This window comes from Microcebus murinus, chromosome 22 (genome assembly GCF_040939455.1).
Source record: "Microcebus murinus isolate Inina chromosome 22, M.murinus_Inina_mat1.0, whole genome shotgun sequence".
NCBI lineage: Eukaryota > Metazoa > Chordata > Mammalia > Primates > Cheirogaleidae > Microcebus > Microcebus murinus.
Genome location: NC_134125.1, coordinates 23,041,992 through 23,056,901, shown reverse-complemented (window position 1 = coordinate 23,056,901; position 14,910 = coordinate 23,041,992). Strand labels below are relative to the sequence as shown.

Genomic DNA, 14,910 nt, shown 5'->3' with positions numbered 1-14,910 from the left:
TGGTGATATTGGGCAGCCTTGTCTGGTTCCAGTTCTAAATGGGAATGCTTTCCATTTTTCCCCATTCAGTATGATGTTGGCTATGGGTCTGTCATATATGGCTTGTATCATTTTTAGGTATGTCCCTTCTATGCCTATTTTCTTAAGTGTTTGTATCATGAAAGGGTGTTGAATTTTGTCAAAAGCTTTTTCTGCATCTATTGAAAGAATCGTGTGGTCTTTGTTTTTGCTTCTGTTTATGTGGTCAATTGCATTTATAGATTTACGTATGTTGAACCATCCCTGCATCCCTGGGATGAAGACCACTTGATCGCGTTCGATTTTTTTTTTTTGATAAGTGTCTGGATTCGGTTAGCTAAGATTTTGTTGAAAATTTTTGCATCTCTATTCATTAGGGATATTGGTCTGTAGTTTTCTTTTTTTGTTGCATCCTTTCCTGGATTTGGTATCAGAGTAATATTTGCTTCATAAAAGGTGTCAGGGAGGTTTCTGTTCTTCTCGTTGTTGTGGAATAGTTTCTGCAAGATAGGTACTAGATCTTCTTTGTAGTGTGGTAAAATTCGGGTGTGAAACCATCTGGGCATCAGATTTTAAAAGCTATTTACAAAGTGTTATTTTACTACTTCTACTTTTAAATACATCAAGCATTTCTAAATATCTAGAAAGACTAGATATTTCATATAAGAACTTGTCCACTATGTAACAGCACTGTTAAATAAAACTGCACGCACATAGCAATGGTTATAATCTGAAGTATAGTCTAAATATGACCATTTTGGTCTTGAACCATTCCATTTCCTTCTCTCTGTCTTATATCTAGGGGACAAGTACAGGCATATGTAATGCTTAGAAATGGTCGAACAAATTCATATCCAAAAGTAATTTACAGAGGACAAGATTTCCTATGAATTTCAACACAAAGTGTACAAAATGTGCTAATTTTACTAACTACTTTATCATACACTGGCAACCTCTTTAACATCTAGAGACTAGATATTGCAAAATTAGGACTCATTTATCCATTATATACATTATATATATCCATATATACACACAGCAAAACAAAATGCACAAAACATAAGAAAACTGATATCTGATAATGTCCTTTTGCCAATTCCTTCCCTCCCACCTCGTCCAAACCATTGAACGAGCAGACATGGTACTATACTGCTCACAGAGATGGTTTAACAATTCTATTCCCAAAAGACAGTATTTCCTGTGAACTTTAGCAAAAAGATATTTACAAAGTGATATTTTACTACCTCTACATTTAACATACGTTGGGCACTTGTAAACATCTAGATAGACTAGATATTTCGGGTAAGGATTTTATTTGTCCACTATATACACAGCAGTTGTGAATAAACTGCGCACATGTAACAGTTATAATTTGAAAGTGTCTTCAAAATATGGACATTCTGGCCTAGAACCCTTCCCTCCTCCACCAACCCAGTGGGCTATGAATGCTCAGATTTTTCAGAAGACAATCTTTCCTACAAATTTTAAAACCAAAATGTACAAACTATTACTTTACTAATTCTATTTTTGTCATACACTGGCAACCTCTTTTAACATCTAGAAAGACTAGATGTAAATTAGGACTTGTTTGTCTTTTATATACACTATATACACAGGTAAGACAAAATGCACAGACATAGGAACTATGGTTAATCTTGCCTCACTATAAGCGCACTGGCATAGAGCTCCTCCTTGTCCTCCCTCCTCCCCTGAACCCCTGCACAAACACAATGTGTACTACTCAAGAGGTGGTTTAGCCATTCCCCCCCAAAATTTCATATGAATTTTAACAAAAAGGTATTCACAAAGGGTATTACTACTTCTACTTTTAACATATATCAGGCACTTCAGAACATCTAGAAAGACTAGATATTTCAAAAAAGTACTTAGCTTTGTGAACTATATATACAGTAATGAGGAACAAAATGCAAACACAAAACAATGCTTATGATATTTAAATGTCTTCTAAATATGACCAGCCTGGCACAGAATCTTCTCTTCCTTCTCAAGGTTTTCTGCTCCATATCCTTTAACCCACTGAACAAACGTGAACACATGTCGCTTCCAGAGGTGGTCTAACAATTCCGTTTCAAAAAGTCATTTCCAGAAGACATTTTTTTCCTATGATTTTTTTTTTTTAACAAATGGGCATTTACAAGATGTGTTATTTTCTAACTCTACTTTATCATACTTCGGCAACCTCTTTACATCTAGAAGGATTAGATGTAGTAAACATTTTCTTTTAAAAGGTTGGGGGGAAAGTTGAGAACAGCTTTTTCATATTATATACACAGGCCTTCTTCTATAATTGGCCAGTAAATCTTCCCAAAAGGTGGTGGGCACATAACCACATTTCCAAATGTGGTTATGTTTTCTTTCTTCTGTCTGGTGGCAGAACGAAGACCAACCGCCCGAAGGCCCGCTAACCATTCCACCCATCGTCATCCCGGGCTCTGCTCACCTTCCAGGCCCTTTAAGGCCTTTGTCCGTCGTTGTCAGGACTAAGTGGGGCGCACCCCTTTGGTACAGAGCGGGCACAGCAAGACCCGGATCTGCACCACTCCACGGCCCAAGAAGGTGACCGAGCTTGAGCACACAGACCGGCCTTCTCAGGCTCTCCAAACCCTAACGGCCCTCCTCAGCGTTTGGGCAAGTCGCCATACTTCTCACCCCGCCACACCTGCAGCCTCCCAAAGGCGTCGTGTTCTGGAAGCTTGGAAGGGGCTTAGCCTAGGCCGGGCAGGGCTGGGCCAAAAGACCAGGTGGCCGGCCGCCATCATCAGGTCACCAAGGTGGGGTTGCCAGAGACGTTCGCTGCTGCTTCTAGGCCTGGGCTTCACTGGAGGGCAGCCACAGCGAGGGCACCGGGTTCCTGCAGGGCAGGGCCGAGGCTCATCCCTGGAGGGCGCACCAGCTCACATGGAGCCAGAGGGCCTGGAAGGCTCAGAAGGGCCTAATGGGCCCCTCGGGAACTGTCCGCTGCGTGCCTCACGGTGCTCTCCGCCGGAAATGTATATCAAGATTTTTAGCAAGGCCTGGGAAATTTTCCTCTATTATATCTTCAAATAGCTTGTCCAACCCTTGAGTGTTGTCCTCTTCCCCTTCTGGTAACCCTATGACCCTCACATTAGGTTTCTTCACATAATCCCACATCTCTTGTAGGCTTTGCTCTTTTCTCTTGTTTCTCTGCTCTATTTCTGTGACTGTTTTATTTAGTTAGAGGGTATTATCTTCAATCTCTGAAATTCTTCCTTCTGTTTGATCTAACCTGTTCTTGAGACTTTCCACTGTGTTTTGTAGTTCCCTGAATTGATTCTTCATTTCCAGGAGTTCGGTTAAACTTTTGTTCATTGTGTCGATTTCTTTAGTGAACTTTTGTTCTAGGTCCTGGAGGCTTTTTATGGTTTCTTTGTGTTGGTTATTGAGTTGTTCTTGCAGGTTGGTGAGTTTTCTTATGATCCACATACGAAATTTCCCTTCTGTCATTTTGGTTTCCTGACTTTGTTTGGTGCCTGTTTCTAGGGGGCTGGTGCTCCTCTTTGGGGGTGTGTTTTCCGTTTGGTTCTTCATATTTCCAGAATTCCTTCCCTGATTTCTTCCCATGTCGATCAGTTGTTTCTTTTCTTTAGGTTTTTGTTTGGGTATTCACATGCCTTGTTTAGTTTCTGAACCGGTAGGTGGTGTCTGTGGGTGAGATTTGACCACTCCCTGTATAATGAGTCAGTGGGTGCCGTGAAAAGGGTGTGCAGGATGTCCTCCCTGTCAGTAGGTGGTGCTTGCTTGGAAGAACAGGCTACGCTGTTGTTTTTGTGTCCTATTGTCAGCTCTTGTTCCTCTGGGGAGGCACTCTAGTGCCTCAGGTGTTCGGTGGGGCCCTGGGACTTCCAGGTGTGTCCTTTTCTGCCCCTCAGTGAGGGCTGGTCTAGGAGACAGTCTGGGCAGAGCTGGGTTGGGTAATCCTGCCCTCAGGCACCACCAATGCCATTAGCAGGGGTCAAAGTTCTATATTTTGCTTCAAGGAAAAGCTGTCAGGGAGGGGCTGGAATGGCCCCGCTCAGCCAGAAAGTCTGCGTGTATGGGGGTGGGGGTGTCTGAGACCCGCAGTCTGGAGCAGGCCTCGCTTCTTTCCACCCTCCCCAACTCCGCAGCTACTCCTGGGCCTCTGCCACCATGCCAGACCTCATGCCACCGGGCCTCCCTGGACTGTGATGCTGGCGGGGAGGTTCCCTGTGCAGGAACGCCACCTGGGTTGGGCGCACGGCCTCCCTTTAGGAGGAGGGTTGCCCTCTAGGACACCGATTTGCCCCTGAAGGCACACACACCTCAGCAGGCTGTTCACGTATATCCCTTCTGTGCCCCGGGCAATGCAAGACCTCGGCGCACAAGATCTGGTCTGCAGGTCTGACTTTTGGGCCACAGAGTTCAAACTATATCCCCACCAGGGAGAGGAGTGCCAGTCCCAATTCACCCACAGGGAGCCCAAGCTGGGTCTATGTCTCCCATCCTCACGGGCTGCCCTGTTCTCCTGGGATCACTGTGCCAGCAGCACCTGGGAGGACTGGCGGGTAGTGAGCTCAGAGTCTGAGTTCCCCTTAGGCAGCTGTAGGGTCCCAAAAGGGAAGGTCCCTTTCACTGGAGGTGTCTCTGCCTGGTGGCTACATTGTCTCTTTGGGCAGCCGAGGGTAGGGTCGGTGGAGGGGAGAAGGAGGCAATATGGCGCCTGCCGCGCGGCTCGGGTCTGTTCACAAGGAGGTGCAGAGCGGGAGTTGGGAGCCTGGTGCTGCGTCTGCTACTGGCTCACCGCTCGCTGGCGGAGGCCGTCTCTGGGCTGGTGTCCGCAGGTCTCTCCACCCGCTGGGGAGCCCACCAGCAGTCCCAGATGCAGGGGAGGAGAAATGTGACTGATCCACCTACCCTTCCCACTGGTCTCCGGGCTGCTCCGGGGTCTCAGCCTCCAGTTCTCCTGCACAGCCTCCTCCCGTGGAGTCTCCCGGGGTCTCAGGTACCCCTCCTTCCGACCCTTGTCCGCTGTATGCTCGTCTTCTTGCTTCTTTCTTCTAATTTCTGCTAGAATCTGTCTTTTCTGCAGAGACACTCTGTCTGACGGTGTTTCTCGTCCGCCATCTTGATCCAATCTCTATAATATATCTTAATAAAGATGTTGTAAAAAACTATATGAAAGAGGGCAAGGTCACTGACTTTGGAAGGTCAGTGAGCATTTAAAGCAGGTCTGTGCTCTGAGAGTTAGATCTTCAGACATGAATGCCTGGGGTTGGCCACAGTCAATGTTTTGCCTGGTGTTTGTCACAGGCAGTCATGACCGTGATCAGAAAAAGCAGGGGCAGGTTTTTGTCTCACTTCCCTGTGGGGCTGGAGCACTGTGTGACCACTCAGGCTACTGTCCCAGGCTGAACAGTAATAGTCAGCCTCGTCCTCAGCCTGGAGCCCCGCGATGGCCAGGGAGGCCGAGCTGCCAGACTTGGAGCCAGAGAACCTGGCAGGGACCCCGGAGGGTCTTTTGCTGTTATCATAGATGAGGAGTTTGGGGGCCGTTCCTGGGAGCTGCTGGTACCAGTGCGCATCATAACCCCCGATGTTGCTGCCGCTTCCCGAGCAGGAGATGGTGATGCTCTGCCCCGGGGCTCCAGACACCGAGGGCGGCTGCGTCGGCGCAGACTGGGCCCAGGACCCTGGAAGGGGGAGACACACACATGGTGACTCTGGGTCTGGAGACAAGAGGACAGAGCAGGGCCCCACGGTCCTCCCAGGGCCCTTCCCTGGCCCAAGTCAGCTCACCTGTGCAGTGAGCCAGGAGGGAGAGCAGGAGCGGTGCCCAGGCCATGGCGGGACTGTCCCGAGTGCTGCCTTCTGTGCCCACAGCTGCAGCAGCTTCCCCAGGTCTGTCCTTCCCCTCTTCATACCCTGAGAGGGGAGGCTCCTCCATGCAAATGGCCCCGGCTTTCTGCCCCCCCTGGGCCCTGGTCCGGCCCTGTGCCTGAGGGTGTCAGGGGTGGGCGGGGCGGGGCTGTGTGGTCCCAGGGGGTGGGGAGGTCACAGCTGTGCCCTGAGCAGAGGGCACCACAGAGCAAGTGGCTGTTCCCAGCTCTGATCACCCATAGACACCTCAGCAATGGGTTTTGTGCGCCCCCTACTGTCCACACCCTGACACACCATCACGGGACATGGTGACCAGTCCCCCAGAGCCAGCCCAGCCTCTGCCCAGCTCTGTCCACTGCCCCTGCCTCAGGCCAGGACAGGGGTGCTCCTGTGGCCTCCCCATTCCCTCAGAGCCGTCTTCTCGCTCTACCGGTTTCCTCCGGTGCACGGGGAGGTTACGTTTCCAAGAGGACGGGCAGTGAGTGCGCACAGCCTGTGTGCAGGACCCTGGAAGGACACGTGGGGCACATCACTGCTGGCAGTGAGAAGACACGGCCACCTGTGTGGTGACGAGTGACTGGTGTTTGTCATGTAACAATCCCTTTCTTGAGCTCATCCCTGAAATAAAAGCAAGAGCTCTTGGGCTAGGATGGCCTGGAACCCACATGGAGAACTGCCATGCCATGAGCACGTGGTTGTTTCAAAGGGTCAAGAGTTCTGATGAGATATCCCTGATGGTAACACGACACAACCTGCCCATTCCACCGAGCGCTGTTATGTCTTCCAGGGCAGGAGGTGTCAATTCTCTCCTGAGGACCTGGTCCCTACAGGAGGCTGGACCAGCAGGGAGAAGTGCAGAGACCTGTAGCCCAGGGCAGGGTCCCCGAGGGTGGACAGAGCTGGGGCAGGATATCTGCAGGGGCCTCAGACACCTGGGCCTGGGTCATGTTACAGAATATTGAGGAAGAGGTGACCCAGGACAGGATGGGGACAGCCCATAACCCTGCACCTTAGAGCACAAAGAGAATACAGAGCTGCCTTGAATCTCTCTCCCTGCCCCATTCACAGAGCAACGTTAGAGGCACTTCATACAAATCGTCATGATTCTCTTTGCCTTTCTAGTATTTCCTGGGTCCTGTTACGTGGAACATTCTGTGCTAGTTGTGGGAGGATGAGGAAGCCTGTTCCCCAGTTCCTACAAAACGCTGAAAGGTCTGAGTCTCACATTCCCCCAATATGCGTCACACCCCAGTCTACTCCCCCCACAGGACCAGGCCAGCAGCACCAGTGTGGGCAGGGACACACCCTCCCATTCTGGGACAGGCCATGACAGCTATCAGACGGGGTGTATTTGGAGAGAAAGGTCTTGTATTGCCCATCCAGAGATTATGGATGTAGGTTCCATTTCTAAATCTAGAAAATACAGCCCAAAATCTTGAATCTAGGAGGGGGTCCTCTCCTCCAAAGAGCCTTTTGGGTGATTGTATTCAAACAGGTGGCAGGTCATGCATTGCTTCACTGGGTGAAGGGAGAGGCCAAACCACACCCCCTCGGGTCACACTGCAGGTGACAGCACAGTCTCAGCCCAGCAGAGCCCAGCCCCGGCCTGCTGCTCCCACACTCTGCCCAGCAGCCTCAGAGCAGCGAGTCCTATCCTGGTCTGGGCCTCTCCCTGCCCACCTTGTCGGCCTCCCCTGACTGCAAGCCAGCCGCCCACGCCCCCTTCCCCACACGCCAGCAGGTCACGTGCACCCAGGCAAGCGTCTGCCAGGACTGCAATCCCACTCACACCTTTTCTCACACTTTCTACTCTGAGCGAGACACCACCTGAGTGAAATATGTTTAGTCTCCTCCAAAGTCTCCATGGAGAGATTTTAAACTTACATAAGGAATTTTCAAGACAAAACACGCACAGGGTGAGAAGATTTGAGCACTGGGTCAATCCAAAAGTTGAGTTGAACAGCAGGATGTAACATTGGCACATTTATTTGTTCAAGAAAAATCAGGTATTGCTAGAAGATCTGAGGACACAAGTCACCCCTGAGGTAGATGTTGTCAGGGCCTCAAACAAAGGGTGACAGCACCAGGTCAGAAGAACAGGGGGAGAATTTTGTCTCACTTCCCCATGTGTCTGGATCACTGTGTAAGTATTAGAGCTGCCATTCCATGTACGACAGTAATAGTCAGCCTCGTCCTCAGGCTTCAGCCCAGAGACGTGCAGAATCCCTGCGTTGGCCGAGGCGTCTTTGGAGCCAGAGAAGCGGCTGGGGACCCCGGAGCCCTGGTGCTTGTTCGAGTCTGTGTGGTAGTACAGCAAGTACCGGGGCGGGCTCCCTGGCTTCTGCTGGTGCCAGGCTATAGCATAGCTGCCCACACTGAAGCCACTGCTCAGGGTGCAGGTGAGTCTGGCTGATGCCCCAGGAGATGCAGAGAGGGAGGGCGGCTGGGTCAGCACAGGCTGGGACAGGGAACCTGCAAAGAGAGACATTCCTGAGTGCTGGGGCAGAATCCAGACTGAAGTACTCCATGGGTCTTAGACAAAGGGGCTGACACACCATGGAAAATGACACTGAGTTTACAAGGCCTGTCCCTACCTGTGCAGTGAGAGAGGAGCACGAGCAGGAGAGGAGCCCAGGCCATTGTGCACACAGCCCCTGGTCCCCACAGTGGGGCTGGACTGCTCAGGCCTCCTTTTGTCCCCACCCTCTGCAGAGGAGGGGCTGCTCATGCAAACGTGTTTCCATCCAGGGACTGCCCAGCCCCTCCCTGAGCCCTGGGCTGGGGCTCAGCTCTCACTGCACACTGAGGAGGGGGGGCTTTGCTTTGCCCCTTGGGGGAGCCCTGGGAGGAAGCAGCTGCTGGGACCACACAAAGGGCTCTGCTCAGGGGACTGTGCCAGGCCAGAGAGGACACAGCTGTTGAGTCCCCATCAGTGAGCACAGGGTCCTTGGAGTGACTGGGCCTCCCTGAGCAGCTGTGTAGGGACCACAGGGCAGTCCCCCAGCGCCCCCTGCTGGTCACAGGCACACACCTCCCCATGGCCCAGAGACCTGAGAGCCCAGCTGGTCTCTGCAGCTCCCCAGTCACTGTCTCTGGTCACACACCCATGGGCTGACTTCCACCTCCTGTGATTGCAGTTCTGAAACTCTGTGAGTCCTGCTGTCGTTCCTCACTTCCAGAAGGAATCTTGGACGAGGAGAGCTGCAAGCATGCATATCAATGACATGTTAATTTGCTTATCCCCTCACAGAAACCCTCCAAATATTTGACTTCTTGGTATATTTTTAGAATGCATTTAATTTTTCTGCTTCATGACCAATAAATATTTTTGTAACAAGTAATATAAATCTTATGAACTAAATTCACTGAGTTTTGTGTGTAGTTCTTCCTTACGAAGAGATACTTCAGTTAAGAGCTGTTCAAACACCCAACAGCGCCCACCAGCTTCCCAGGCCAGGCCTCCTCACAGATCCGCTGGGTCTCGAGTTGGGGCAGTGAATGGGCACCTGGACACTCGCAGGGTTGTGTCTCCTGTCCCCATGGGCCCCCACAATGACCTCACCGAGGCTACTGTCCTACTGTCCTCTGCTGAATAGTGCTGATCGGAACTGTCCCCAGGCTGGAGCCCAGGGATGGACAGGGAGGCACCCAGCCTGACCTGGAGACAGGGAGTCTCTGCGTTCCCTGAGGACAGTTGTCCTGAGTACCAGGAGTCTGTGGACACGTCCCAGAAGCTGCTGCAGCCGAGCTGCACCCGGGCTGACAACATCGGGCTGTTTCCAGTGCACATGTCCATGACCATCTGTCCTGGGGACCTGGTCACTGAGGGAGGCTCAGCCAGCCCCACCTGGGCCACAGACACTGGAAGTTGCAGGACAAAGAGGACAATGAGCCCAGTGAAGGGAGCGGGGCCAGAGGGGTGTTGGGGCCACGTGGAGTCTCCAGCCAGGGCCGGCAGGCTGTGACCTGTGCAGAGAGTGAGGAGGACACATGGGGGCGGGGCCAGTCATGGAGCAGGTGCTCAAGATGTCCCCATCCCTAGACTCCAGCAGGGACAGTGTGCTCCTCTAATTTTATTTCAGTATCTGCGAGTCCCATAGGGGGAGAATTTCCCACAGTCAAATGCGTCCCTGCACCCTGCCCACCGCACGGTCCTAGGCAGTGTCTACATCACACTGTAGTGATGGGTGATGGTCTCACCTGAGTCAGACCCCCTGGGGTGACAGAACCTGGCCCTTGATGGACCAAGCGTCCCAGGGGCTCCTGAGAGCTGGAGACTGGCTCTGCAGGGTGTCTCAGAGGCGCGTGTGGCTGGTCCTGCCAGCCACGTGACCCTCTCACGTGGTGCAGGGAGCTGAGCTACACTGAGTCCCCGAGCTCTGCTGCGAGGAGATGGCAGCCTGCTCTCAGAGAGGAAATGACAATCGGGGGACCTCCTCACCCCTGCACAGGCGAAGGCCAACCTCTAGAATTTACCTGTTATGGATATTTCTTAAAAATGGATCGTGCAATATCTGGATTTGGTGAGTCGTCCTTTTCATGAGTATATTTTACAAGGTCCACGCATACGGAGCATGTATCCGAACTTCATAGCTATTTCCGGCTGGGTGATGTCCCCTTGTGTGGAAGGAGGATCCCTGCACCTTGTGTGCGTGTGCAGAGACAGAAGTGACTGTCCACACCCAGCCTTCGCTGAACATCGCCTCAGGCGCTGGTTCAGGTTTCTACACCATGGGGTAACACAATCTCCGACTTCACTGTGGTTAAAATACGTTTCAACTATGAACGCAGTCATTTGAGCTCTGTGACACTGTTTTGTCTAATGAAAGGGAACCTGCAGCAGAGATCAGACCAATATAGTCCCATGTCCATCTGAATGGTGTCACCATGATGCAATGTCAGGGGATTTCAGACATGTGAGGACAGGCTCTGTCACTGAGTGGTTTCAACCAGAGCTGACCTTGTCCTCCAGGCTGGGGACATTTGGCAGTGTCTGGAGACAGGTTTGTTGTCACAAATGAGGGCGAGTGTTACTGGAGGCCAGAGTTGCTACTAAACATCTTACACTGTGCCAGACAGCTCCTGGCACAAAATGTCTGGTTTTACCTTCAGACACATTGTTTTCAACTAAATCTAACACATGACGGACTATAAATGTGTTAGAAGATAAGCCATCAGCACGTGAAAGATGAAATTGATTCACTGAAGGAAAACATGCCAAATTGTGAGAGGCCAATTTGATCTCAAGCATCCAGGAGGGACAGGGGAAGAGCTGACAGCCCAGTGGGGACAGGCTGAGGGCAGCGCCAGGGCGAGGACGCTCTGGGGGATTTTGTCTCACTTCCCCATGGTCTGGAGCACTGTGTGACTGTAGCTGCCATCATAAGACTGACAGTAGTAGTCGGCCTCGTCCTCAGACTGCAGCCCCGAGATGGTCAGGGAGGCAGAGTTGGAGGAGCTGTCGATGGAGCCAGAGAACCGATCGGGGACTCCGGAGGGTCTTTGATCATCTGCATAGATCACAGTGGTGGGGGCACTGCCCGGGCGCTGCTGGTACCAGTTTACATATCTGCTCCCAATGTCGCCGCTGCTGCGGGTGCAGGAGAGGGTGACCTTCTGCCCTGGAGACCCCGACACAGAGCTGGGCTGAGTCAGGACAATGTTGGCCAAAGACCCTGCAAAGAGAGAGGGACACAGAGATCAGTGAGAACAGATCAGACCCTATCTCAAAGAGGAGGGAGAGATCCTCACTCCAGGTGACATCTAGGAGCCCTCCCAGAGTTCCCTGCAGGCAGCCACCTGTGCAGTGAACAAGGAGGGTGAGGAGGAGCGGGGCCCAGGCCATTGTGGGGACACCCCAGGCTCTGCTTCCTGAGCTGACAGCCAGGACTGAGCCCACCAACCCCCCTTTTCTGTCATTCTGATCCTCAGGGTGGGAGGTCTCTATGCAAATTTCTTCTTCCTGGAAGCTGCACCAGCCCCACCTGAGCCTTCACACTAGCTGTGGCTGAGAGATTCAGACAGTGTGCCAGGGGAAGGTACACCCCACGGAGGGCACAGGGACACCTGCAGGTGGGGCAGGGGACACAGCTGAGGCCCTGGGGAGCCTGGGCAGGTGCTGAGACCACAGCGCCCTCTGGTGGACGTGGCAGGTACAGCACCTGGGAAGGGGAGGTGCTCAGGCTCCTGCCCTCCCCGCCCCGCACCCCTCTCAATTCCAGCCACTGTCCCAGGGTCTCTGCTCAGCATCCTGTGCTCCCTGCGCATTTTAGCCTCCAAATCTGTCCCGATGGTCCCGGGGCCACTACTGTGGTGAAGACACTCTGACTCTGTGTGTCACTGGAGGTGTGGATGTCGCAGGCAGAATGGGCTGAGTGTAAGGACAGGGGTGAGGCTGGGCCTTCTCCAGGGGGACCACGTGACCGGGGCTGGAGCACGTGACTGAGAGGACTGACACAGAGGGGAGCACTCTATCAGGGACCAGGTTCTCCACCAGAGACATGGTGACGGCAGAGGGACCCTGAGGGGAGGGCCCAGGCCCGTCAGGGGACGGTTTCATCAGAGCCCTCAGCACCGAGGGCCACCAAGGCAGAGGGAGGCCCGGGGCCCGGACGGCGGAGAGGTCTGGAGAGAGGGTCCGCGCGGCCGGGCGACGGGCTGTCTGGGTGGGGGCGGGTCAGGATCCGTATAATGTGGCGCTCTGGGTGCGGGTCGGCGGGGTCCCCGCTGCCGTCCTGGGACACAGTATGCAGGGCCTGTCTGGGGTCCTGGGACGAAAGTTTGCTTTCCCAGTTGGGACAAGTGGGCGGCAGGCAGTGGGGCAGGTGACGTTGTGACGGCGGAGCTGTGCGGTCCAGCTGGGCGTGCTGTCCCCGCGTGCGCCGTGTGCACGGCGAGTGGAGGACGGAGATGGGACCTCAGGGGCCGCCCCCGCTCTGGGCACAGAGAGAGGCCGAGGCTCGTTGTGTGTTGGAAAAACCTGTGGTTTATTTATAAAGAGGTTGTGCAGGCGCGTGCGGAACAGACGCTCGTGCAGCCCCTGCTCCCCGCGCCGGCGCCAGAGGGGCTGGAGGGACCGGGCGCTGCGCTGCGCCCACGCCGGGGCCTGCTGGGGCGCGGATGGGACCTGGGGCCCGCGCCGCCTCTCCGGGATCCGCCCTGGGGGCCGTCAGCCTCCCCGCCCTCTCAGGGCCCTCAGCGGGGTCACTGGGCAGGTTCCCCCAACCTATGACGTCACCCAGAACATCCACCCTGTACTGGATGCTGGTTCAGCTTTCATTGACAAAGTCGAGGACATAAAAAGATAATTATCATAAACGTCTCTATGCACCTTACACAGTAGGATTATCCGGAGTTGGGAAGACAGACTCAGTTCAACATCACTTGTTCATGATTTTCAATGCACATTACACCTGGATTTGCCATGATTTCCCCAAATTTAATATCTTCAAGTTTAGTCTGAGATGTCTCCCCATAAAGTAGTATCTATGGGTTTACTCCAATATATTTATAATTTTATTTTATTGATTCTCCTGCTCCTTTAGTAAATTGTTTTCAATTATGTTTTACATATTTGTAGAAATCATTGAGTATTAGCCTTCTGACAGCGTCACAGGATCCAAATGTGCGTAAGTTGTCAAATAAAGGAAGGATATTGAAATCACGGGTTAATGTCTGGAATACTATATGTTGTACACATGAGTGAGGACATATGCAAAGATAAAAGTGCATGGATTTATTCCAGAGCGATTTTATGCTCAAGGAAATGGGGCACCTAGGTGAACACTCGGGTGTGAGGGTGGCCATGGGTCACATGTGTGCCTGCCGCCCTCCAACCTCCCTGGATGAGGGAGGAGAGAAATAAGGACACTTGGGAGACACTTGGTATCCCCCATGACAGCGGTCCCCGTGGGAGGCTCCTTCTCTGTGTGCGGGGACGTCCAGCCCGTGTCTTCGCCACAGAGGAGAGCCAGCCTCGCCTTCCGTCCCGGACACAGTCCGTGTGGCGCTGAGGCTGCCATGAGGGGAGAAGCAAAGGCAGGAAAGGGGAGGAGGTGCGTTCAGAGGGGCGTGGAGGGATGTGGTCCTGGCAGGGCTGTCCCTGGGGACCCTGACTAAGGACAGCGGCTCCTCGCCAGGCCCCAGGGGAAGTCAGGACGCTCCTCCTGTGCCTGAGAGTGACAGTGTGTTAGGGCTGGGAGGAGCCGGTGAGTGACCCTGAGGGACAAGAGCTCAGAGGTTTGGGGGTGAATGGGGAGGCAGAAAAGTCCACATGGGAGGAGCAGGGGAGGGAGGAGCACCCGTGGCAGAGAGGAACCACCATGGGGTCTGCACTCAGAGCCCTGCCCTCCAGGGGTCCCAGGGACCTGCAGAAGAGATAGGATGATGGCTGGGTGTGAGGCGGCTACAGACACAGAAAACCTGTGGGAAGATCCAACAGTCACAGCACAGTCCCATATCAGCTCAGTGGGGCCTGTGGGCTCACATGCTGCCATCTGTCACCTGCACTGTGCCTTCCAGTGTGGGACAGTCCCACACCCTTCATCCTCCCAGGACAACCAATCATCCCCTTCCCATCAAAGCACCCCTGGGCCTCCCTGTCCTCCCTGGTGCTCTGGTCACTCTGGGCAGGGACCTGCCTGTGCTGACTGACGCTGCTGCTGCTGCTCAGGTCTCCACAGTGGGAGCAGGTGGCATCTCAGGACCCCTCCCGGACTGGGGTGGGGAGGGGTTAACCTCACTGGTAGTGGGGACAGGAACCTGCCTGTGAGCTGCCCTTGCACAGCCCACAGTGTTGTCCTGTGAGTGTATACGACATGTGAGTGTCCATGGAGCCTGGTGGGGACACCCAGCACCGCCTGCTGGGCTCCACACTGTCGACAGGGGACACCTGAGTCTGTCCTGTCCTTGGTGGGTGGAGTCACCTCATGCAGGTGTGACCCTGCCACACTCCTCTCCAACCCCTGTTGGGACTCTGGCCTGGACAGAGGACCGGTTTGAGTGGAGAAGGAAGAG

The 14,910-nt window shown here is 53.3% G+C and overlaps 1 pseudogene and 1 gene segment (V, D, J or C); both read right to left on the bottom strand.

Annotated features, from left to right (window-relative positions):
* Positions 1–4,549: 4,549 nt before the first annotated feature.
* LOC142863509 (immunoglobulin lambda variable 1-40-like) lies at positions 4,550–5,984 on the bottom strand. The segment is given in 3 exon segments: positions 4,550–4,618; positions 5,377–5,708; positions 5,815–5,984. Coding segments are annotated over 3 exon segments (549 nt in total).
* Positions 5,985–7,958: 1,974 nt separating this feature from the next.
* LOC142863508 (putative non-functional immunoglobulin lambda variable 5-48) lies at positions 7,959–8,557 on the bottom strand (annotated as a pseudogene).
* Positions 8,558–14,910: the final 6,353 nt, after the last annotated feature.